The following is a 23,145-nucleotide window of genomic DNA, read 5'->3' on the forward strand; positions in this document are numbered from 1 at the left end:
ATGTGACATTAATGGATACATTTGTGCCATATTAGAGCTAAACTCAAGCGTAAGTGAAGGACTCACATCACCACCCAAAATAGCTATGGGCTCCAAAGTGATGATGACAAGCTAAAGTTATTATCTCTATTTGGGTTTATTTACTTATGTTGATTGATATAAAATGTTCTATAACTATTGTTTATGATCAATGGGGTGAAGTTTCAAAATTTATTAACTGATGAATCTAGTAAGTTAAAATGCATCTAAGCTTACCAAGTTATGCATAATCATCAAGCACCCATATGTGATACAACATTTGGAGACTATGATGCTAGAAAGATCAGTATGCTTGTGTGCAAATACAACAAGAGATGGATTTGGAAAAGTCTATGGCAAAAATTGTCGTTGATTACCAATGATGTTAGCCCTTGAGCTCCTTAAGTCTAAATTGTTTTGGGTTTAAGAAATTATAAAGAACATAGTGCTTATATCAACGATTGTTCAAGAACTTTGGATAAATCATTGGAAACAATTTGCAAAGGATATAAAGCAAGTTGATACTATGTAGGAGGTACTAAGCTACTAAAAGGAAATGTTTATAATGCAATATAAGATTCACTTGATAAGGGAAATGAAATGGTATCTCAGTTGCTATTTTTTCATGCAAGAAGTTTATTGTTATCCAATTACCACTCCATTTCAAGAGATTATAGTGTATAATGTCCCATTATACTATATAGTAACCAACCATTCTGTCCTTTAGTTCTACAAGTTTTAAGCTTTAATCTAGGGATTGGAGGGTCCAAATCATGTTTATCATGCACCTGTCCCTTAAGCTATGCTAGGTGCTAGGGCTTGGACTTCCATTACTGTACACATGTAGGTGTGAAGCTACCATAAAATGTCATATGGAACATAGATGTTGTATCTCCTTAACAAGTTATAATCTCTCAGTATGATGAATGAAGGCAATGATCATGGCCTAGCATTCCCTCCATATCTTTGCCTATATTTTGTTAAGTCCTTTAATGGTTGTTTTCAATACCCTTATGCATTTGGGTTACATATGTGTAATGTTGGTCAAGTTGCACATTCTTTATTATCTCTTTAGCATGTATGCGAAATATAGCAAAATAATATTGTATTCTATGTTAAAAATATATTATGTGTAGTATAACAATCATTATACATGTGATTGCTACAAGTGGCATGTTTTTGCACTCAAGGCCTTGTAGACACCTTAAGGAGGCTAATCAAGAATCTATATGACTCTGCTTTTGCATTGGCATGATAGTGCCCCTACATGATAGAGACGCTCATGAGGAGTGTAAGAATTGCATTGTCATGACAGTGCCCTTGTATGATAGAGAAGCTCACAAGAAGTGTAAGAATTACATGACCTACTGAACAAATTCTAAGCAAAGAATAGAGAGTCCACATGAAACTGGAGAAGAATTGAGACTTATTTCATTGCAAAAAATTTGATAGAATTATGGTTCTATCCACTTGTGTGCTTCCACTATGAAGCTTAAATGGCAATCTAGATAGATTCTTGGTGAAGAGCTCTAGCCTGATGAACTCTGAGTGGGGGAAAGGATAGATGATGATTTTTTTAAGAGAGTTTCCTTTTATAGCCATGCCAACTTGATGGACATTATTTGGTGAAGATATCTACCCCATTTTCCTCCATTCAATAGCAGATAACCTCTACTATCCCATCCTTAATCAAATAACATACACAATTATATATTTGGTGCTCACATGACATTAGATTTTTTGCAATGGCAATGTAGCTCTCATTATTTAATCTCAATGGAATTGGCTCTACATCATGTACTAAACATTGACCTCCATAGCTATAGCTATCTCCTTGCAAATTGACCATGCCAAATGCCTTCAAGATCTCCCAAGCATACATATGTTAAGAGATGAAGATCTTTCTTGGCTCGTCTCATACTTCAATCTCCAATGGTGCATCAAGCCCAAGTTTGTCATTTCAAGCTCAGACCTCAAAGCCCTTTGAGTGTGATCGATTATGTCTTCATAGTCACTTATGAAAAAAAGGTCATCCACATAATTTCACTATAGACTTTTCACCATTGTTGTAAATGTATGTGTTAGTATATGAGGCATATAATTTGAAGTTTAAGCTTTAAAAAAAGTTATATGTTTGCCAGTACCATGCTCTAGTGTGTATTTTAGTCCATACAATACATTTTTTAACTTGGGGTGGGGCACGCTCAAATGTTGATATGCTAAGCCATGTACACCTCCTCCTTGAGGTCACCATTCAAGAATATTGATTTGAGACCCATTTGGTAAAGTAGCCACTTCTTCCGGGCGGCCATTGTAAGTATTGTGTGAATAGTGACCATTCTAGTAGTTGAAGTGAATGATTGTGAAACATCATACCCTTTAACTTGCAAAAATCCTTATTCAATTGATTTTTCTTTATACCTTTCTAAGTTTCCATTGACCTTGTAGTTTACCTCATAAACCCAATTCGTGCTAATAATCTCCCTCTTGGCTAGCCTATCCACTAGATTTGAAGTATCATTCTTCATTAGGCTATCATACTCAACTTGGATTGGTGATTTTCATGTTGGATTTGCAAGTTTTTCTTCCAAGGCAAGTGGCTCCTTTTCTTCTTGCATAAACCTGGCCATCAAGGCCATGTTGACTATGTGAGCAAAAGCCTTCATTTGGTCCTTTATTCTCTAAGACTATGTGAGAAGTGTTCCTTGAGTCCTCTATTCTGTGCGACCTCCTTGGTCCATCTACCTTTTTTTGTCAAGAGATATAGGCATAGGATCATTGCGATCATAGAGTTTCTCACCATTGTGGCAATGGCTTTTCCAATGGTATGACAACATGTTGGTAAACTTTCTATTCATCATATAAAGATGATTATTCCTCCTTAAGAGTAGGAACAACCCCGCCCTTGGGACACATTCATAGTGAACTACATCTTTGCTCAATGATAAAGTGGAAGGATTTGCCTTTGCCTTCATCATCTATGAATTCTCCCTAAATACCACATCACTGCTCACTATGATGTCTTCACTATCTATGAATTCTCCCTAAATACCACATCATGACTCACTATGATGCCTTTTACTTAACACTATAACTCAATAATATATATTTGTCATTTCTTGGTTGTAACTTGTTCTCTTTCTCGTCTAGAATATGTGCATAACATTCACATCCAAAAGTTTTGAAATGAGAAATAAATGGTTTCTTACTAGTTTAGATTTCATATAATGTTTTTTTCTTGAGCACCTTTATGTAGCTCCTATTGAGAACGTAAATTGCACCATTAACAACTTCAACCTAAAATTGGTTAAGGAATTACCTGCCCTTCCATATGCACCTTGCCATTTTCACATTAATTGATTTCTAACATTCAAGAATGCCATTTTGTTGAGGTATGTGAGGAGTCATCAATTGGCACTTCATTTCTTTGAACTTGCAATATTCAAAGTCACTTGAGTTGAACTCATTGCCACCAAATGTTCTAAAATTCTTCATAATTTTCGTTTTTTCAATTTCAACAAGTTGTATCCTTTCTTTAAACTTACTTAAAACTTGATTCATATCACAAAGGAAGTACACCGACATCGTTGTACTATAGATGTCAATAATAAATGTGACATAATAACATTTTTCTAAGGCTTGTGTAGGTATGTTATTGTACAAGTTGGCATGCACCAACTCTAGGGGAGCCTTTGCTTTGTTCTTGCTTTCTTATGGAAATGCCTTTGTTTGTTGCTTGCCCATTATACAAGCTTCACATGGTTCCTTTATTTCAGTCATTGCAAGTGAGTAACCATATCTTGCTCATGCATCTCCTTTAATATTGTAAATTCAATGTGTTTGAATCTTGCATGACAAAGTTTGCTTGTATCCACTCCAACCGTGGCTATAGGAGCACTTAGTTCATACAAGTTGTTCTTTCTTTCTTCTTTTCCAACAACCTTGAAAATATTATCGAGAATTTATGTTCTTGTCTTAGTTGATCTCGCAGTATAACGAGATCAATTATGCAAGCAAATAATAAAAATTTCTCTTAATCTCTAAAACATACGACAAATTTGAAAGCTTTTTAATTTCACCAAGTGCAATAACAAAGGGAACAATGTATTTTGCATCATTGCCAACCATCATATTGATGGAGACTGTAAAGAAATGTACAGATCTTTCCTGTTGGTCATGTGACATGAGGTACCATTATCTAATACCCATGAGTCAATGGTAGATGCTTCTTGCATTGAGGAACATACTTCCTCAATGAATGTCATAAATAACTCTAACTTTGTTTCAGTCATATTTGTTGTATCATTCCCTTTGCTTTTCAAGGTACCATTCTTTTGATTTGCCTTCTTGATATGATAATATTTGCAATTGTATGTCCTTTCTTCTTACAATAGAAGCACTATCCTTGAAGCTTCTCTTACCACCCTTCTCCTTTTTGTCAGCGTCACTATTGGTGGAGAAACCACATTTGCATTTTGTATTGATAGAGTATGAAAAATCTCCACTATTGCATTCTTCTCAGTTTGTACACCACAAATTGTCCTCCATTAGTAGTTCACAAATTTCTTGAAATATCAAAGATTGAGGTCTGCCTTGAGTATTAGAAGCTAATACTAGTCCATTCGACTTTAGTGGACAGTTCAAAAGACACCATTGATCTAGCTCCTCACTAATATTTGTATTCCAATGCCGACCATCTTGTTGCACGAATTCGTGATATAGGTTATACATGTTTCTATTGTCTCTTCTTTAGTAAATTTCTCAACTACTAGCATATTCTCTAAATTTTAGATCCATGTTTGGTGTCCCATTTCATACTAACTTTCAATATGTCCTAAGCCTTTGATGCTTGAATTATATGCTAAATCAAGGTCAAGACACTATTAGAAGTGTTTTTGACTAAGGTACACAAAGCATCACTATTTCTTCATTTCGAAGCTTGTAATAGATCAGTATTTGGAGGAATCACTATACTCCGATTTGGTGGGTCGGGGGTGAGTTGTGGTCTAGTTTAATCCCTAACACCTTCTCCAAAATCTCATAAAAATCAAGGATACTTTAATCAAGAATCAAGATCGAACTTGATGGATTGGGAGTGAGTTGTGATTCTAGTTCAATCCCCAACGCTATCTCTAGAAGCTCATAAGAATCAAGGATAGTTCTAATTCTAAACTTCCACAAAGTATAGTTTGTACCACCTAACTTGCCTTCAATGAAGGTTGGTGGTTCAATCCTCAATGTTTGAATCATCAGTATAGCAACATGGCTTACTAATGTAGGGATTTCTCTTCTTTGATATTGAAGCTTTTGCCTTTCTTGTCCTTTTCCATCGCTCCTCTTTGCTATTAAAGCCCTTGACTCTCTTGTCTTGTTCAATCCCTAGAACACCCTACGTTCTCATGCTATGTAAAATTACATGGCATAGCAAAACAAAATTTACCTCTCTTATCTTGTTCAATCCTTAGAGCCCCCTTGGTTCTGATACTATGTAAAATCACATGGCATAGTGAACAAAATTTGAGCAAAGAATAGAGAACACAAAACAAATTAGAAAAGAATTGTGCTTTCCATAATTGCAAATAAAGTGATACAATGATGGCTTTGTCCACTCGTGCACCTCCACTCTAAAGCTTAGATGGTGATGTAGATAGTTTCTAGATCAAGAGCTTAAAGCTTTAGCTAGATGAACTTTGACTGCGTGAAAGGATAGATGATAATGGTCCTAAACGGGTCTCCTTTTCATAGGATGAAGGTGGTCAAGCTACCCTGACTAACATACCATATTATTAACCTCTACTATAATCTTGAGAATACTCCCTTTGCCATCAGGTAGTGGGTGTTGTCCTCAAACCCTCATAAGGGGGTCTAGTAGTCCCCCCTCGAAACCCCCCAACTAGGGTGTTAGAAGTATATACTTCTAACATAGGGGTCATAAAACCGGTTTCAAGGCCCCTAGAGCCCCAAAAATAGGGATCCCTAATAACTTCCACATCTCACAACTCAATGCAACATATCTCAAGTTACCACCATTTTAACTACTCCATCTAACCAATAGGCTAGAGCCACATATAACACCTTTTTCCCATCCCATCACATAGAGCTCATCTAACATCTAAGTCATGATATAAACAATGTTTAGGCTCGCTCATGGCTTCTCCTCATAATGGAAACCTTACAACTTTGTGCATCATGGACCATTGGGAGCACTTTGTGAGGGTGGGACATTGAACATATCTAAAGGAATTTTTGACATACCTTTTTAATTAGAGCACATGGCTTTGATTATAGTATTGCTTATAAAGGTAAATGGGACCCTTGTTCATGGTTGGGTTAAAAGAGCTCATGTATTTTTTGTGTCATGATGTTTCCCATGCAATGTTCCTTGAATGACAATTGTCTTTTTCCATAAACGAATTTCTACTTGTGGTCTTGTTTGCAAGTGGTTGCTATCGGCGTTTACATAAGAGAAAGGTTATGTGATAGATGTGTTTCGAGGTTGTGAACTAGACCGTCAATGTGCTTCCATATAAAGACTTTGCATTTTACTTGGAGGTAGATTGTGGTATCTAGAAGTGGTTTATGTGTGAAGCATCTTACAATCCAACTAGTGATGCTAAGAGTAAGAAAGAGTAGCATAGAAAACATTATACATCAATTGCAATTTACAAATTTTAATTGTGTTATTTCCTAGATCTTTGGAAAAATGTATCTTGTCTTGGCGTATGTTTAAGATTGGCTCTACACATTTGTGACTTTTGATTCGTGAAATGCTAATCTATATTAGTTTGCCTTAGTTTGTATCTCATAACATATCCATGAGCCTCCCTATCGTACTTCTAGCTTGTTTTAGTTTGTATCTTTTGTCATTTTGAAGTTATCATAGGAAGAATTTAAGTTCATCTCACAACCAACCCATTATCTCACAACCAACACATTAGCCTCCCCCTAATTCAAAATTGCCATCTATTTCCTAAATTATTTAGGCCAAAGCTCTTGGGACAAGTATTACCAATGGAGCTAATAAACATGAAAATGAGAAAAAAGAATTACATGTGCTATTTCCTAGATATTTGGCCAAATGCATGTAAAAATAACATATATTAAAGATTGACTTTATATATCTATAACTCATGAAATTGTAGATGGTTTTAGTTTTAGTATTTGGCCATTTGTTGCAAGTCTTTATAGCTATTATTATTATTCAAGTAGCAAACTATCCATGTACTTCCAGCTAGTTTTGAAGTGCTACCTATCCTTGAACTAGTTAGGCCAAAGCTCTTTGCATAAGTATTAGCAAAACTAAGAAAACACAAAGTGGAGTAACAAACTATGAAACACAACTAGAATTGAGGTTAAGAAGAAGATTACCTACAAATGGGAGTATTTTAGGTGTTAGGTGGGCAACCTTAGCTCTATTACAACATGCTTTTTCTTATTGTCAATGGACGATGTAAATTAGCACCAAGATTGGGCACTCCAATTGTTGGAAAAAACTATGAAGTATTTATCCAATCAAGATATTAGGACCATGAGCATGGACCAAACATCTCTCTTAAAAAAGACACCAAGGCATCTCATCCCCCATTAGTACTAGATGTCACACATTGCAAGAGATCCAAGTGATTGAATGCCTATTTGTGTCTAATGTAGCTCATGATAAGATCCATTTGCAAGTGTCACTTCTTAAAAAAACATTAGAGCAAAATTTAGACCACAATATATCATTAAAAAATGGCATACATCATACTAAGAAATATAATAGTGCTAAGCAAAGAATTGATGCTATATCAGATTGGGTAGAGATTTAGGGCAAAGGGTATTCAATCGCTTTGATCTCTTGTAGCATACTAATTCCAAAATTACCATGATATATCTAATATCCATTTGAAAGTAGCCATCTTCTCTGTATAAATTGTTCACTTATATATACAACTATTTGATGCTAGACTTCGGTCTCTCAAGAAAAGCTCTAATAAGAACCAAGTTCTTGGAAATGCTCTAAACCAAATGCTCACTTTTTCATCGCCCCTTGTTTTCTTAATCCTTTGCCTTCACTTATGTGACCCTTCATTTCACAATGTTGATATACTAAATGAAGAGAAAGAACTAACAACTCCTAGTAATGACCTAAGTCCTGACATAGTATGTAATCACAACACATAGAACTTGAACAATACTCCACACTAAAGATTGGAAGTGCAACAAACCATGTTCATTAGATACACAATACCTTCCTCATTGCCAAATGAAGTCACCAATGGATTGCTTTTGCACTCACTTTATTCATATGAATGCCATGCCCAATACTCATAAGCAAAAAAGTTTATTGTCAAGAGAATTGTTATTTGGAAGAAAACCTCAAAACTTTGGGAAAGGGTTTTGAATTTCGATCTTTAAAACTTAAAATAATATATTAGTAAAAAGTTTTTGGAATAATCTATTTATGGTTCCTTTACATAACAATACAATAACCAGATTACAAAGAAACTTGAAAATTATCAAGGTTGAATGTTTCTTTATTCACTTCCTAGAATGACCATAACATGTATATACCTTCCTCCAATCCTTAGTGTGAGTTTGCTTATTTTGACCCAGTTAAAGGTGGTGTGACATGGCATTATAACAATCCATCATAAGATTCCACATCTTTAAGAAAGAAGGCTTCAATTTTATTATTCACCCAAATATTTCAAGTATCAAACAAACAATAGCCATTTCTTCAAGCTTCTAAGCCAAAAACTTACTATGCAAATGACACAAGATCATAATCCCCTAAGGATCATAGAGTGTGTTAATGATGATAGGCATCTCATTGTGAAAGGCTCAATACATGTGCTTTAGACTTATATACATCTTATTGTCAAAGGCTCAACACATGTGCTTAGGCTTATCAAACTACATGGAAAACCCAAGAGATTGAGAAAGCCCCTACCCACTTAATGACCTAATAAGAGCTTCATTTTGATGCATGTAACGCTCGCCCTTTAACCAATTCGGTGTAGAAGTTGCAGCTTATTGGGCTCTTCACATAGAAAATATAAATGGAAAGCTAATCTTGGGGTTATTCAAGGGGAGGCATTAGAGAGAGGACAAAAGACCTCTAAAGAAGGTAAGAAAGGATGATGATATGTTGCCTCTGGTACACTATAGGCCCACCAATTTACTGCACCTACTTCTTAAGGGCTATGGCTCATTGATTGATTGGCATGGTACCAGCATTAGAACTAGATAGGAAGGAAAGTCATATGTAGTAGTTACATACATGAGGATTAAGTTTTCGCCCAAGGAGAAGAGCCGCTATGTACAATTTAGGGTAGCATTTACAAAACTAAGAAGAGAAATGAATTGATTTGGATTTACTCAGTCAAAGCTTCCACTTTGGAGCTATGAAAGGTTGACATCTCTGTCAATTGGACTTGTTCATGGGTGCCCTTGTGTGAAGGAGAGGAGAAAGAAGAAGAAAAGGAATCATCACTTACAGAAGCCTCATTGTGGTTGTTTCTGGTAACAACTCGGGCTATGGCACCATTCACCCAAGCCCCTCCTGCAGTGATGTATCGATTGCTCATCACAACAGCCCCGGTTCTCGACACGCCCTGCTGTGCCATGGCCAGTGCAGACATGGTTTTCTGCCCCAATTGGAGCTTCTCATTGATAGCCATCACATGCTTGTAGTACCTCTCTGCATTGATTCTTGCTTTGGACTTGACCACAGTATTGTTGGGCGACAAAGCACCCATACTGTTGTTGCTACCGTCGTCGTCATTGGTGTCGTTTTCAATGTTGTTGCTGTGCAGTTCTTCTTCCTGTGTTGCAGCTGAATTAGGGGCTTGCCTCCTCTTTTCATCAAACAATTTAGCCCTGCTCAACACATCCTGGCCGAGGAAAAAACCCCTTGACAGCATGCTGCCCACTATTTCTTGGGCTTTCTTCAAGGCTCCAGAACCAGGGTTTCTTGTATTTTCCACAGTCTGATTTTTATCCATGAAAGGTTTTGATTAACATCCAGTATTTTAAACAGGTAGGCATGAAACTACTGGCTTAGACATATCCATTGGTCAAGCCAATATAGCTTTACCCACGTATGGACAGAGAAGAGGGCAATACCTGGTCATCTGAGGTCTCTTTGATTGCTTGTTGGTGTAGATTATGTTCACGGGAGATGATCACCTCTCTGTCAAGAATAGTGGAACCCTGAAGGAAACGCCCGCAGAAAACAGATACAAATTAGAGATAATCCCACCACCGAAAGTCAAGAGAGATACACAGAAATCATTATGCAACTTAGATACAATCACCAAGAGAAATACAGAGAAAGCAGAGATGCTGCAGATTATGTAGAAATCACAGCAATGAAGCCAATGCACAGAAAACAGAACTGATTGTGCAAATTAGGTATAGCCACAACAATGAGAGGCAGCACAAGCGCACAGGAACAGAACCGATTATGCAAATAAGGTATAATCAAAACAATGAAAGGCAGCAGAAACGGGCAGAAAACAGATTATGCAAATCAGGTATAAGCGCAACAATGAAAGGCAGCACAAACGCACAGAAAAACAGAAGGTGTCATGCCAATTACACAGAATCACACCAGTAAATTCCAGGACAAGGCATACCGAGAGAAGGACGGCCACATCCAAAGACTCTGGATCCTTGAAGGTAACGTGAGCGACCTGGGAGCCATCTCCATCGCTGAATGACAGGCAGAGACTATAGCTGAGAGAGGAGATCAGAGCCTACATCAAGAGAGGAAGGTCAAATGGAGCAAGGGACTGTGTATTACCTGATTAGATCCACTTTCTCGACATGCCCAGTGAAGGAGAAGAAGTCCTGGATTTCCTGGGCTGTGGCTTGAGGAGAGACGTTGCTCACCTTGAGGGTGCAGGGGGCAGCCATAGCTGGTCAAATCAAAAGCTTGACATGCCGGTTCATATACCTGTCCTGGTGTATAGTAATGAAAGAGGGGAAAGAGAGAGAGAGAGAGAGAGAGAGAAAGGAGGGGGGAAAAGTATCTCAATTTTTAGGTACCAATCAGCTGTCCGGATTAGCTTTATTGTATGGCTGTTAATCTCTTGAGTAAGCAGCAATAATAGTTAGATTAGGAGCCATGTAATCTGGTGATTAACCAGCGATCTTTGACCCTATCAATACCTTCTGCCCAAAGAGATTAAAGGCTTTAATCTCTTGATGTTACAGCGCTGCCGATTGTCAATTTTAATCATCACCTAAAACATATGATCAACCATTTAATGATTCCGATCTCTCGATGAAAGGAAAAATGAAAATTATTTTTCTCAATTTTGTCAGGGGTCTTGATTTATTAATCGATTTATTCAAGGAAGGAAAATTTATCGGATTGCGCCTTTTCTTCTTTTATTTTTGCCGTTTTGGATGAGGGCTAGAAATAATGGCAGAGGTATTAAAACCAAATAAAATATTAGGATAGTAAAATTAAATGAAATCTGAAATACCAGCTACTACAAAAGAGCCAAAGAGCCAGAGGGATCTCTTGCGATGCGGAATTATGCTACCGGGACAGTCTTTCGGTGTAAAAAGGCCTTACGCTTCTGCTCCTTTGGCAGACATCCCGTGTCCATTCATTTCAAAGCACACGTGAGCACCCCCCCCCCCCCCCCCCTTTCTTCATTCTTCATATTTATTATTAAATTAAATGTATTAGGAAGTGTTCAATGCTGATGTCAAAAATCAATGTTTAATGTTTTACAACAAGATAATCAAAATTTCCCACTTTTCTTCAAATTTTTGAATTTGGAAGATTGAAATTTTAATCAATGTCACAAAAGCTTCTTGTTTGTGGTTGCAAAAACCAAAGGTAGTAAATTCATTCCACTATCCCCCCCGCCCCCAAACTTTGAAGTAAAAATTGCTACCAAAACAATTTGATTGTAAAGGTCAATCGAGCAAGGCATGAAGTCTTGCAAGCGTGGATACCCAATCCACTTGTACAATCGATTAACATGCAATCTTTCAAGAAAAACATGCTTGCACGTGTGTACACGTGCACACACAACACAAAGATGAGCAAGTCTGCACATCATCTGTTGCTAAAACATTGCCTTGTGCTCTTTTCCTCTTGCTAATTTTGATGGTCCATAAGGAAAAGAATCGAGCCCATAAATAAAAAACTTACAAAGTGATGGTTAAATATAGGTAATTTCCCCCTCACGGACAAGCTTGGTCCCCTTACCACTAGTATAGCATGCCCTTATGGACAATAATCACATGCTTTTGAGCTATGTAAAAGCATAAACATATGACCTAGTCACAAAGGATATGCTAAGTCTTGAAGACTATTGACCCCTCTAAAGGGAATTTAGAGTTTCCCCTTTAACCGAAAAATTAGGGTTTCCCTTTAGGGTCAAGGTTGGGACTCTTTATGGTTTATCCGATTGTCTTGCAACCAACTAGTATGCTTTGGCCACATGTGGAGTCCAAATCAAGACTCAATCCACACGATTAATGAAGGTAACGCCTACAAGTTTATGCAAGTTGTGGAAATTGGCATGTGCCTTGACTCGAATCCAAAATTTTGGGTGTATGATCTTTTTAATCTTTTAATAGAGAGCCCACCCTAGAGTTGTTGACTGTAAAAGACTCCCAATTGTGAGTTGTCCAATGGATATGAACTCTCTCTCTCTCTCTCTCTCTCTCTCTCTCTCTCTCTCTCTCTCTCTCTCTCTCTCTCTCTCTCTCTCTCTCTCTCTCTCTCTCTCTCTCTCTCCATGCAATAAGATGTAGGATTTCTATTTGCCATTTGATTAATATGCATTAACATTAATGTACTAGACCTTGATATTGTATCCAAGCTCTTTAGTCCATTCTCTAGTATAGTCCTCAATTCAAGTGGGCAATGAATTCAAGAGCCTAACAATTTTCATTAGATGGATAATTTTGAGAGTGGATTTCCTAGTCTTAGTTTTGCCAACCCACCTCATGTGTGCGAAGTGTTAGCCATTAGATAGCACAAATACAAATGTGATATGTCCTAATGGACTATGTCTCTTTGGATCTTAGATCATGAACAGATGTGTCTCTATTGTTGCACATCGATGAGTTGTGTCTCAAGTGGGAATGTTGTATTCATATATTCTATACAATCCATGTTGTTTGCATAAGGATTGCAACCTTGTAGGGTTCAAAGGTCCTATCCTAGGTTAGACAATTGTCTTCTCTGTGGAGAGATGGATTTTGTACCACTCTGTAGAGTGATGGTGTATTTTGGTTCTAAAAATAATCTATTCTTCTTATATCATGAGTATTTTTTAGTATTCTATTCATTCCTTTCTTTTTTTAGTTATGCATCTAGATTCTTTTCTTTCTAATGATTAAGTATTAGATGGCATTTTGACTCCATCAATTTTCATTGGCAACCTACAAACATCTCCAAGACCACATGCTTAGTAGAGTGCTTATATTTTAGTAACATAAAGGTCACAAGTTTAGAAAAGTAGAAGCAAGGAAAGCAATATATCCTGAGTAAGGCATTCCACAAGCTACATCTAGAGCACAACAAGCCTCCAAATATGCTTGTTCCACAAGTGGGTGGAATACATGTTAGGTTTGAATTTTTGAATGTTCTCCTACCACAAGAATTGATTTCCGACAACAAGGACTTCAAAGGTCCTCCAACTCATCAAGAATAAGCATAATGGTCATATTCTTCAAAAGCTAGGACATTCAAGCGATTTTGTAGTAAAGCTAATTGTGCCCAATAATTCACCACTTGGCATTGGATCCACATTGCAATGCTAGCCTCTAACCCAAGAATCTTAGCTACCTTCTTCTTCTTCTCTAAAGGGCAAGTTTCCTTATTAGCTTGGCGTTGATCCAAAATTAGTCATGATGAAAGCCCAAAGTTGGTCATTTTGTCACTATATAGAACAAATATAAGCATGCAACACCAAAATACTATTAATTTTGTAGTTCTTGAAACAACCCACAAGGTGTCACATCATCATACAAGTAGCAATTGCATTGAACTCACAATGTAAAATGATTTACGTTTCTATAGATGGTCAAAAAGGTGACCAAATTGTCACCATGCTAATAGATGAAGGTGCTATCAAGTCCACAAAGCTTGGGATAGTAGTATGCATCCATGAGTGACTACAGAAGTATCCAATCTACAAGGGTCCTTGGCTGTCCATTTCTCTTGCTTCAAGAGCTTATCATCCAGACTTAAAGCCTGTATTTTCCATAGCATAAAAATTAGTGGTACAGAGCAAGGCAAGGGTCAAATTGATGCAATTAGAGTTGGCATGTTAAGATCTATGTGAACTATAAGATCAAAATTAAAGGAAATTAGGATGTGAGAGGGAGAGAACCTACAGACTACAAATTAGTAGCATCATTAGCACCACCCAAGTGTTGGCCAATTTTAGCCTTCACATTGGATAGCAAGGATGTTGCTTGATAAATATCCACTCACAAATGCTCGAGGAACAAAGAATCCCATTTCCTCTTTCCACCATAAGCAATCACCAACCATCTGCCAACACTATAAGAAATATTAAGTGCCTTTGGAAGTGCCCAACATTCACCTATAAATACCTCAAGTAAAACTAGATTGTACTTCAAAGAAGTATCTTTAATTACTTTTGTCACATTCAAACTCTATTGTCGATTAGGAGAAAACAATAACTCAGTCGTCAAAAGTGCAATTAAGTCTTGAAACTGGAGATAAGTCTAGAGATTCAATATACAAGGATGCTCTATAAACTAAGAAAGAACTTAGTTTGTATCTAAGCTCCTTTGTGTAATTCTATGACTTTGAGAACTAACCTCTTGAGGAAAAATTCACAACAATTCTAAGGGCTCCTTATCAAAATGTGAGATTTGAGGTGGTTATATATTCCCTAGTAGGGCTATGACTTCAATGTAATGAAGGTGGGGTGTGAAGATCATTAAGAGTCTCACCATGATTTCAATTAGTGCACTACCAAAGCTAATCATGGTAACCCTCACATCTTCCCTGTTCTTCTTTGTAAAGGACTTTTTGTGTCACCTAGATACTTTCATAGTCTTATCACAACTTCATGTACGACTTCCACTAAATAACTAATCAAAATATCACTCTATCATTGTTCTTGCTAAGGTGTCATTCACAAGCATGGTATGGCTATTCCAATATATTTCAGAGAACATTGTATGGATAAAATGGGCCCCTTAAAACTCTTTGTCCTCAATAGCAATTGGTTGTAGACCATCTTGGTTTAGTGCACAAGTTTGTCTAGACATCAAGGCAGTTTTCAATGCATTGTGGTTCTTATCACAGGGTTTGGCTTTATATTTTATGCCCAACACTTGTTTCAATGTGATAGGGTGCTCCACTATGCCTTGTGGTGTTTCTACATTGATAATTCCTATCCTAGTTGATACTTTGTAGGACTTAAAGAAACTATGTGCACATCCTATGGTCAATGGTTTCCCCCCAATAGCCACATGCACCAGCATGAGCCTCACTCCTCTATGAGCTATTTGATGGCTTGGTTTCTCTCCACCACCTGATTTAGATTTTCAAACCATTAAAACTTAATCTCTTTATACTTTATTATTTGGGAATTTCAACCTTCTTTTAAACAGCCTCCTTGGTTTCCTTGACAATCTCATCTTATTTGCCATCACACAAATGCAAACAATAATATTTTGAGATTTTTTTGCACTTGGATAATCATCTAATTTATGAAGAATTTAGCAAAAATTTGCGTAGCTAAAAATTATGACTCTATTTTAGTGCTTAATGATTTGTATCGATACCCTCCCTCAATCCAACAAAGGTGTAATGTTTCTTAGCATTCTAGGATACCATGAGCATCTATGCACAAATGCCTTGTGTCTAGAGAGCGTTTTTTAAGTTAAGGGTTTATTTATTTATAGGTTAAAAGAAGGGGTTTTTATTTATATACATGAAGTGTAGGTGGCTATATTACACATTCACTCTGTTGTGGAATTAGCCAATTGTAAAAACATGGATTATATTGAAAATTAGCACACACATCTCATATGTATGGAGTGTTGGACAAGAGTGAGATATAGAGAATTATGTCAAAGATTGTGTTAACTTGGCCTAGTCTATTGATTATTTGTATCTCTTCCTTGATCAACAACTTATAAAGCAAGGGGGGTATAGCAATATGACATTCAAGGAAAAATTCCACACCGTCGCTAACATTTTAAAGAAGTGCATGCCATGTATGTTAGATCACACGTAGAAATTTTGATGGCACATCATTGTTCAACATTTTTCATCAATCCAACTTTGGAGTTTAGTGGTGGAAGCATGGATAGCATACCATTTGTCTTTTGATGAGCTTCATCCCTCTACTTTTTTCTTCATTTCTAGCATTCTTATGTGAAATAATAAGGGATATTAATGGGCTCAATAGTGCTTTTGAAAATGAGTTATAAAAGTCCATCCATATTGTGACTAGCACTATTATGAAAACCTTTCTACTTCTATGGTAGATTCCCTTCTTAGCTTGCCCAAAGACACATGCAAGAATGAGCAATGTGTCTTCAAGCTCCTTGAGGCATGCCATGATAGGTTTATCTTCTTTTGCAACATTTCTTCTACCATTACCACAAGTGGTCACCTGATCAACTTCAATCATAGCCTTTCTACCTCAATTGTCAAATTGTGTCTTTGTTAGTTGGCCCTTCTTTCATTAGATTGATCCCTTGAATCTTTTTCATATTTTCCAAGGTATTAAAAAGTAATCCTAATCGGGCTTTAAGTTCTTCTTGATCCTTAGATTGAGATATAAGGGCCAACATTAGAACTCCTTGGTATAGCTCTTGGTGCTTCACCATGACTAATTTGCAAGCCTCCAGCTAGACTCTGTGTTGGCTTCCATTATAAGGCCGCTCTTGGGTCATTGGAGAGTGGTCTCCTAGAGCCTTTGTGTGTCATTTTCTACCATACTTATAGCCCTTGGCAAGCTAGTGGAGATGGTCTCCTACTACTTCAAATTTGCATATGAGGCACTCCATTAGCTCTGTATCTGATGCTCCAAATGTTTTCTTTATGTAGACCTATCTTTGCCTTCTCCTAGTTCACTTTGATTTTGGCAAGGGTGAGTTGGCCGCTAGTTTCTATTAGTTGTATGTTGGCTCGAAAATTTCTTCTTTGTATCCTTTGAGTGATTGGTCTTGCTCCTTAATTCTATCTTGAAGCTCATTCATGGAGGTCCCCTATTCTTCAAGCTAATCTTGCTCATCTAGGGCATGAACTATGTGAGTTATGATGACCCCTCCACATCTGAATCAAATGCACACTTGAGCAAGTGTAAGCATTGGAAGCATCAATAATAGGGTCAATTAGATTGCCCCTTAGTTTGCATATCAAGTATCATGGAAGCACTCGAGACTCATTCCTTAGTTGAAGTGTATTGAACTGGTTGTAGTCGGGAGTTGTGACTATTGTGATTCCACTCTTTGATTCAAACTGGTAAAGGTATGTTGAGTGACTTTTGAGGCAAATTTGAAGATGAATTTTGTGATGGATCCTTGACTAGATTGGAAATATAAGATTGTATCTCAGATGGAAGCAAGTTTCCTGATGCTTTCCTTTGGTAGCATGAATGGTATCCTTTTGGGATCCATTTTACCCATTTAAGTAGTGGAATGGGGCTATTGTTGTTCTATTTTCCATTTTTGGCATTAGGGAAAACTTGGACTCATGTTTGGACATTTTATTTTTAAAGAGAGAAATCTATCATTAATTAATTAGTATTAAAGTAAGAGGATTACATTGCACTAGAGATTAATGCACAATGCAATATTACTTTGTTATGTTTCAAAAATTGATGGTATTTGAAATTGCCCAAAAGCCCCATTATATCCATCAAAAGTTTTGATAGTGATCATTCTCCTAGTAAGTTTCAATGGTGAGTTAAAGGGCACAAGCATTGGGTTGAGGGTGTAAGAACTCTGAAGACGTTGATGGCACATTAATCCTTGAATCTTCAATACGTGCAATTGGACAACCTCTCGTGCAAACTCTCCCTAGGGGAAAGTGCTAGTCTTCTTATCATGCATAGGACATATTTATAGTCAAATGGCCTAAGGATAAAGGTTTTTAGTAGTTGTAGCTACTCTTAGTGTGACTGAAGAGAATGGTTTCCTCTTCCAGTGCTTTTCCACCTTGTTTTTGTTATAGATTGTGATGACATTGATGTGGAATAGAGAAAGTGTAATGAAAGAAGCTGAGGGGAGAGAGAAAGAGAACAAGAAGAAGAAGGAAGAAGACTAGAAGAGGAGAGAGAAAGAGAGAAAAGAGGAGAGAAAGGAAAAGGAAGCCATGGAAGTTGGAGATGAAGGTGAAGAGTGTGATCTTGATAATAACTGGTTGCCCTAATCTGGGGCTCTTACACCTTAAATACCCCAATCAGTGTGACGGGGTGTCTAAACCCTAGTCGGTGTGTATCCCCGCTTGTTACAATCCATCCCCACTCGAAAGGTTGTTTCCCTAAAAAACAAGGAGAAACAGAGGGGAGTGATGGGTTTGGGCTAAGGGAGGGTTGCAGAGTACTACTCAGAGCCCTTTGACAATGAAGAATAGGTGTGGAGAGTCTAGGGACAACATGCAGTCTTGGGCCAGTCGGCTGAAGTAAACTGGTCATAACTTTTGATAGGTAGCTCCAAATGGGGCGTACTACATGTTGAAACAGAGCTTATGACAAGTACTTTCAGTCTATGTAGAATGCACATGCATTGGATTTGAGGAAGTACAAATCTGTTCTAAAACAGTGTGCAGTTTACGGGCGGGAAGTGGGCAATTTGGGTCATGACCGGCTAGTCTTCCAACCGTTGGGATTCACGAAGGTAGGGAAATTCATCGAGGATGGTTGCTGGGCCCCAAGAGGCTTCTTCCAAGGGTAGGCCTTGCCATTTGACGAGGTATTCTTTGATGGATCGGGATCGTAAGTGCTTATCTCACTGCCCAATGATTGCTTCAGGAACATATTGAGTGATGCCCTCTTCAACGATGGGGGGAAGTTCTTCCACATAGTCCACTGAGGAGCCTACAAAGGGTTTCAGCTGACTGACATGAAACACATTGTGTATTTTGGTGGTAGGGGGAAGTTCTAAGCGGTAGGCCAAGTCGCCAACTCTCTTCAGGATGCGGTATGGGCCATAGAAGCGGTGGGCTAGCTTGTTACTGTTGCCCTCTTTGAGAGTGGAGTAGCGGGACTTAGGTAGTTTCAAAAGGACCAATTCCCCTTTTTGGAATTCCAAATGACTGCGTCTTTCATCAGCATAGAGTTTCATGTGTTTTTGGGCCTTCTGAAGATTCATTTTGCATTGCTGAAGTAAAGCTTGCATGCGATCCAATTCAACTTGACTCTAAGGATTGATCTTGTCAGTAAACAAGACTGTAGGAAGGGAAACCTTATACCCATATAAGGCCTCAAAAGGGGAAACTCCAATGCTAGAGTGTGTGGAGTTATTATATGCAAACTCAGCCAAGTGAAGTCACGTATCCCAACTGTGCTGTACATCATGGCAAAAGTGCCTCAAGTATGTCTCAAGCCATTTGTTCACTCTCTCAGTTTGGCCATCAGTCTGAGGGTGGTATGCAGTGGATGGAGCAAGCTTGGTCCCCATGGCGGTGAAAATTTTTTGCCAGAAGTTTCTCATAAACTTTGCATCCCGATCATGTACTATGACTTGTGGTAAGCCATGCAACTTGAAGACATTTTCCATGAACTGAGTGGCCACCTGAGAGGCATTATATTGGACCTTAGTGGGGATAAAGTGGGCAGCTTTGGTGAGGTGATCAACTACCACATAGATACTGTTCCACCCTTTCTTAGTCACGGGAAGGCCGGTGATAAAGTCCATTGTGATGTGAGTCCATTTCCCGTCAGAGATGGGGAGAGGCGGCAAGAGGCCAGTGGGCCTAAGCGTACTATCCTTGTTCTATTGGCATGGAACACATTTGGTCACAAAGTCCTTGACGTCCCTCCATAAGCCTTTCCAATGAAAGCTATTGGCAATCCTGTCATATGTTTTGAAAACACCCAAGTGACCGGCAGTGGGGCAAGAATGCATTTCTTCCATGATCTTCTGCGTGAAGGGGGAAGTGTGTGGGATGACAATCTTGCCATGGGACCAAATAAGGCCATGCTTGAGCTGATACTGGGAGTTTTTAGCCATAACCCCATGCTGTAATTTTTGAAATATGTGGCTGAAATGGTCATCTAACAAGTAAGCCTCCTGGAGCTCTTCAACCCAATCACTGTGCAATTCTGAGATAGATGACACTGCATGCCCACATTCGAGAGAGAGAATCAGCCACAATATTATCCTTGCCCCGCATGTGTGAAATGTCAAAGTCATAGTTCTGTAAGGTTGCCACCCATCGCCTTTGTTTAGGAGTCAAAGTAGACCGAGTCAAGAAGTATTGGAGGACTCGGTGATCACTTTTCACTTGGAAGTGGCTGCCATACAAATAGTGGTGCCATTTCTTGATGGCTTGGAGGATGGCCAATATCTCTTGGTCATATACATTCATTTGCATGGAGGATGACCACGCAAGGAGGTGGTGGTGGAAGGAGTGGGTCAATCCTTAACACATTGCACCTTTTTGGGGTCAGCATGTAAACAATTTTTGCTTACAATGTGTCCCAAGTACTCCACAGATATCTGCATGAATATACATTTGCTCTCCTTAGCAAAGAGTCGATGCTCTCTCAATATGTCAAACACCCTCCAAATGTGTTCAAGTGCTCCATAGATGACTTGTTGTAAATGAGGATGTCATCAAAGAAAACAAGCACGAACTTGAACAAAAAGGGCTGTAGGATTTTGTTCATGAGGCTTTGAAAGGTGGCAGGGGCGTTAGTCAACCCAAAAGGCATCACAAGAAAATGGTAAAGTCCACGATCAGTCCGGAAGGCCATTTTGACCTCATCTCCTGCCCGCATACGAATCTGATGGTAGCCAGAGCACAAGTCAATCTTAGTGAAAAAGCATGCCCCTTTTAACTCTTCCAACAAATCATCAATCCGTGGGATGGGGTAGTGGTTCAAATCTCTGTAGTCAATACACATGCGGAAGGAGCCATCTTTCTTTTTGACTAAGAGGACAGGGGATGCATAGGGGGAAGAACTCGGTTTGATGAAACCCATCTCCAGCAACTCCTTGATTTGCTTTGCAACATGTTTGCGCTCACACTTGGAGAGTCTATAGGGGGGTTTGTTCACTGGCTTGGAATGGGGCTTTAGGTCAAGTGGGTGGTCCACTTGTCTCTTGGGAGGGAGGGATGTAGGCATATGAAATAAGTCATTGTATTCGTCAAGTAAGGTCTGTAAGGCAGAGTCATATGATACTGTGGAGAGCTGGTTAGAATTCTCCTTATTTAATTGCAAAACAAAGATCTGTGAGCATTTCTTAAACTCCCGTTTGAGTTGCTTTGCTACAATGAGCTGAAAATCAGCATGGTCTCGAACTCCCTCTAGGTGGATAGGCTATCCATGCATCATAAACTCCATATAAAGCTGAGAGAATTCCATAGCAATTTTCCCCAATTTTTTCAGCCAATCACAGCCCAAGAAAACATCAATGGGGCCCATATCTAGGGCAATCAAATCAACCAATGCCACATAATTTTCAGCCAAGCATAAGGGAACTGCGGGACATACATGTGTGTTGATTTTTTCTTCTCCGTTTGCTACTTGGACCTTCAAGGGGTGGTGTAATGCCAAAGGAATACATTTCAACCGATCAATGGCTGATTTATTGACAAAACTGTGCGTGCTTTCGCTATCCACAAGGAGAAAAACATGCTTCCCATTGATACTGCCTTGAATGTGAAGGGTACTGGGGCTATGCGAACCTGTCCAAGCATCCAATGAGATCGAGCAAAGGGAAGTGGGAGGTGGGTGGGATGTTAAATCAAGTATCTATGAGGGTGCACTGCCCGGGTAAAAGGGAGACCCATCCTCTAGGTCATAGAACTGCTCATGATCAACATCCTTCGTGGGCTCAGCCTGGTCAATGGCCAGGTCATCCTCCTCATTGTGCCAATCTTCCATGACATACATGCTATGAACTTTGACCTTAGCTGACTTGTATGGACATTTGGAGGCATGATCAGCAGTGTACTTATCTCCACATTTAAAGCATAGGCCCTTTTCTTTCCGTTCCTTGACAACATCTGGGGAGATGAACCGTTGACTACTGGATCCATGGGAAGGTGATGCAGTGGACTGTTTATTTTCAGCATACTGATTTTCAGCCATAGAGCCCGATGCCCATTTTCCTTTCAGCATGGAAGGCGGGGTAAATGGGTACTTTGGGGCTGTTATTAGGCATAGAAGAGCCTCGAAAACCACCTCCGCATGGGGCTGATCGTGAAGGGATGCGGGGAGGTCTAACACCTTGCTAAAAATGCTCATTCTTATGGTACTTTCTTATATATCTTTCAGCCAGTTCGATTGCATCAAACAGTGTAGTGGGTTTTTGGGCCATGACATCAGTTGATAGACTCGGTTCCAACCCATAGATGTACTTGTGCAATTTAGCATCGTCACTAATGCTTTCCACATACATGGTCAAGTTCATGAATTGATTGGTGTAGTCACATACAATGAGGCTACGTTTGTCAAGAGTGTACCATCTTCTTGCCAACCGTTCTTTTTCCACAAGGGACACAAAAACTTGGACCATATGATTTTGAAATCTTCCCAATCCATGAACTGTTGATTCTCCCAATTGATATAGCGCCACCAAGTGTGGGCAAAATCTTCCAAGTGGAGAGAAGCAAAAAGTATTTTCTGCTCTTCAGTGCGGGGGTAGATGTTGAAGTAGGACTTCAACTTGGGCGTCCATTCTTCCAGGTCAGATGGTGAGGGGGATTGCCCATTGTACTTTGTGAGAATGACCTTGTCACGCAAATCATAGGGGTCATGCTACCCATGAAATCCTTGTTGTCCATGCATCCCGTGGTGGCCATACATGCCCTGCTGTCCATACATCCCTTGTAGTGCATTTAGCCCATGTTGTCTATTATAGCCATGCTGTCCATGATTGCCAGGCTGGCCATTTGTACCATATTGTCCTTGATGGGGCTGATTCATATGTGGTGCATGGGGGCTCCTA

General features: G+C 38.8%; 1 protein-coding gene across 2 annotated transcripts; it reads right to left on the reverse strand.

Moving 5' to 3' along the window:
• Nucleotides 1–9,001: 9,001 nt before the first annotated feature.
• Nucleotides 9,002–11,028, reverse strand: LOC148025849 (binding partner of ACD11 1-like). Of its 2 annotated transcripts, none has more exons than XM_087693109.1 (4): nt 10,805–11,028; nt 10,638–10,737; nt 10,126–10,212; nt 9,002–9,989 (listed from the first exon to the last, which is right to left on the reverse strand). In XM_087693109.1, exons 1-4 carry the CDS (start codon nt 10,915–10,917, stop codon nt 9,375–9,377), a joined length of 915 nt encoding a protein of 304 aa, XP_087549235.1. In that variant the 5' UTR covers nt 10,918–11,028; the 3' UTR covers nt 9,002–9,374. The 2 variants fall into 2 exon arrangements, with proteins under 2 accessions (XP_087549235.1, XP_087549236.1); XM_087693110.1 differs by having other exon boundaries at nt 10,638–10,713; nt 10,805–11,024.
• Nucleotides 11,029–23,145: the final 12,117 nt, after the last annotated feature.

This window comes from Lygodium microphyllum, chromosome 14 (genome assembly GCF_053477565.2).
Source record: "Lygodium microphyllum isolate KBCC chromosome 14, Lygodium_microphyllum_v1.1.10, whole genome shotgun sequence".
NCBI classification, from domain to species: Eukaryota; Viridiplantae; Streptophyta; class Polypodiopsida; order Schizaeales; family Lygodiaceae; genus Lygodium; species Lygodium microphyllum.

Excerpts from the sequence above, each read along its gene's own strand:
- LOC148025849 (XM_087693109.1), bottom strand. The coding sequence starts at position 10,917 with ATGGCTGCCCCCTGCACCCTCAAGGTGAGCAACGTCTCTCCTCAAGCC. Across the intron at positions 10,738-10,804 it reads GAGAAAGTGGATCTAATCAG|CTATAGTCTCTGCCTGTCAT; the intron begins GTAATACACAGT and ends CTCCTCTCTCAG. Across the intron at positions 9,990-10,125 it reads AAGAGACCTCAGATGACCAG|ACTGTGGAAAATACAAGAAA; the intron begins GTATTGCCCTCT and ends GATAAAAATCAG.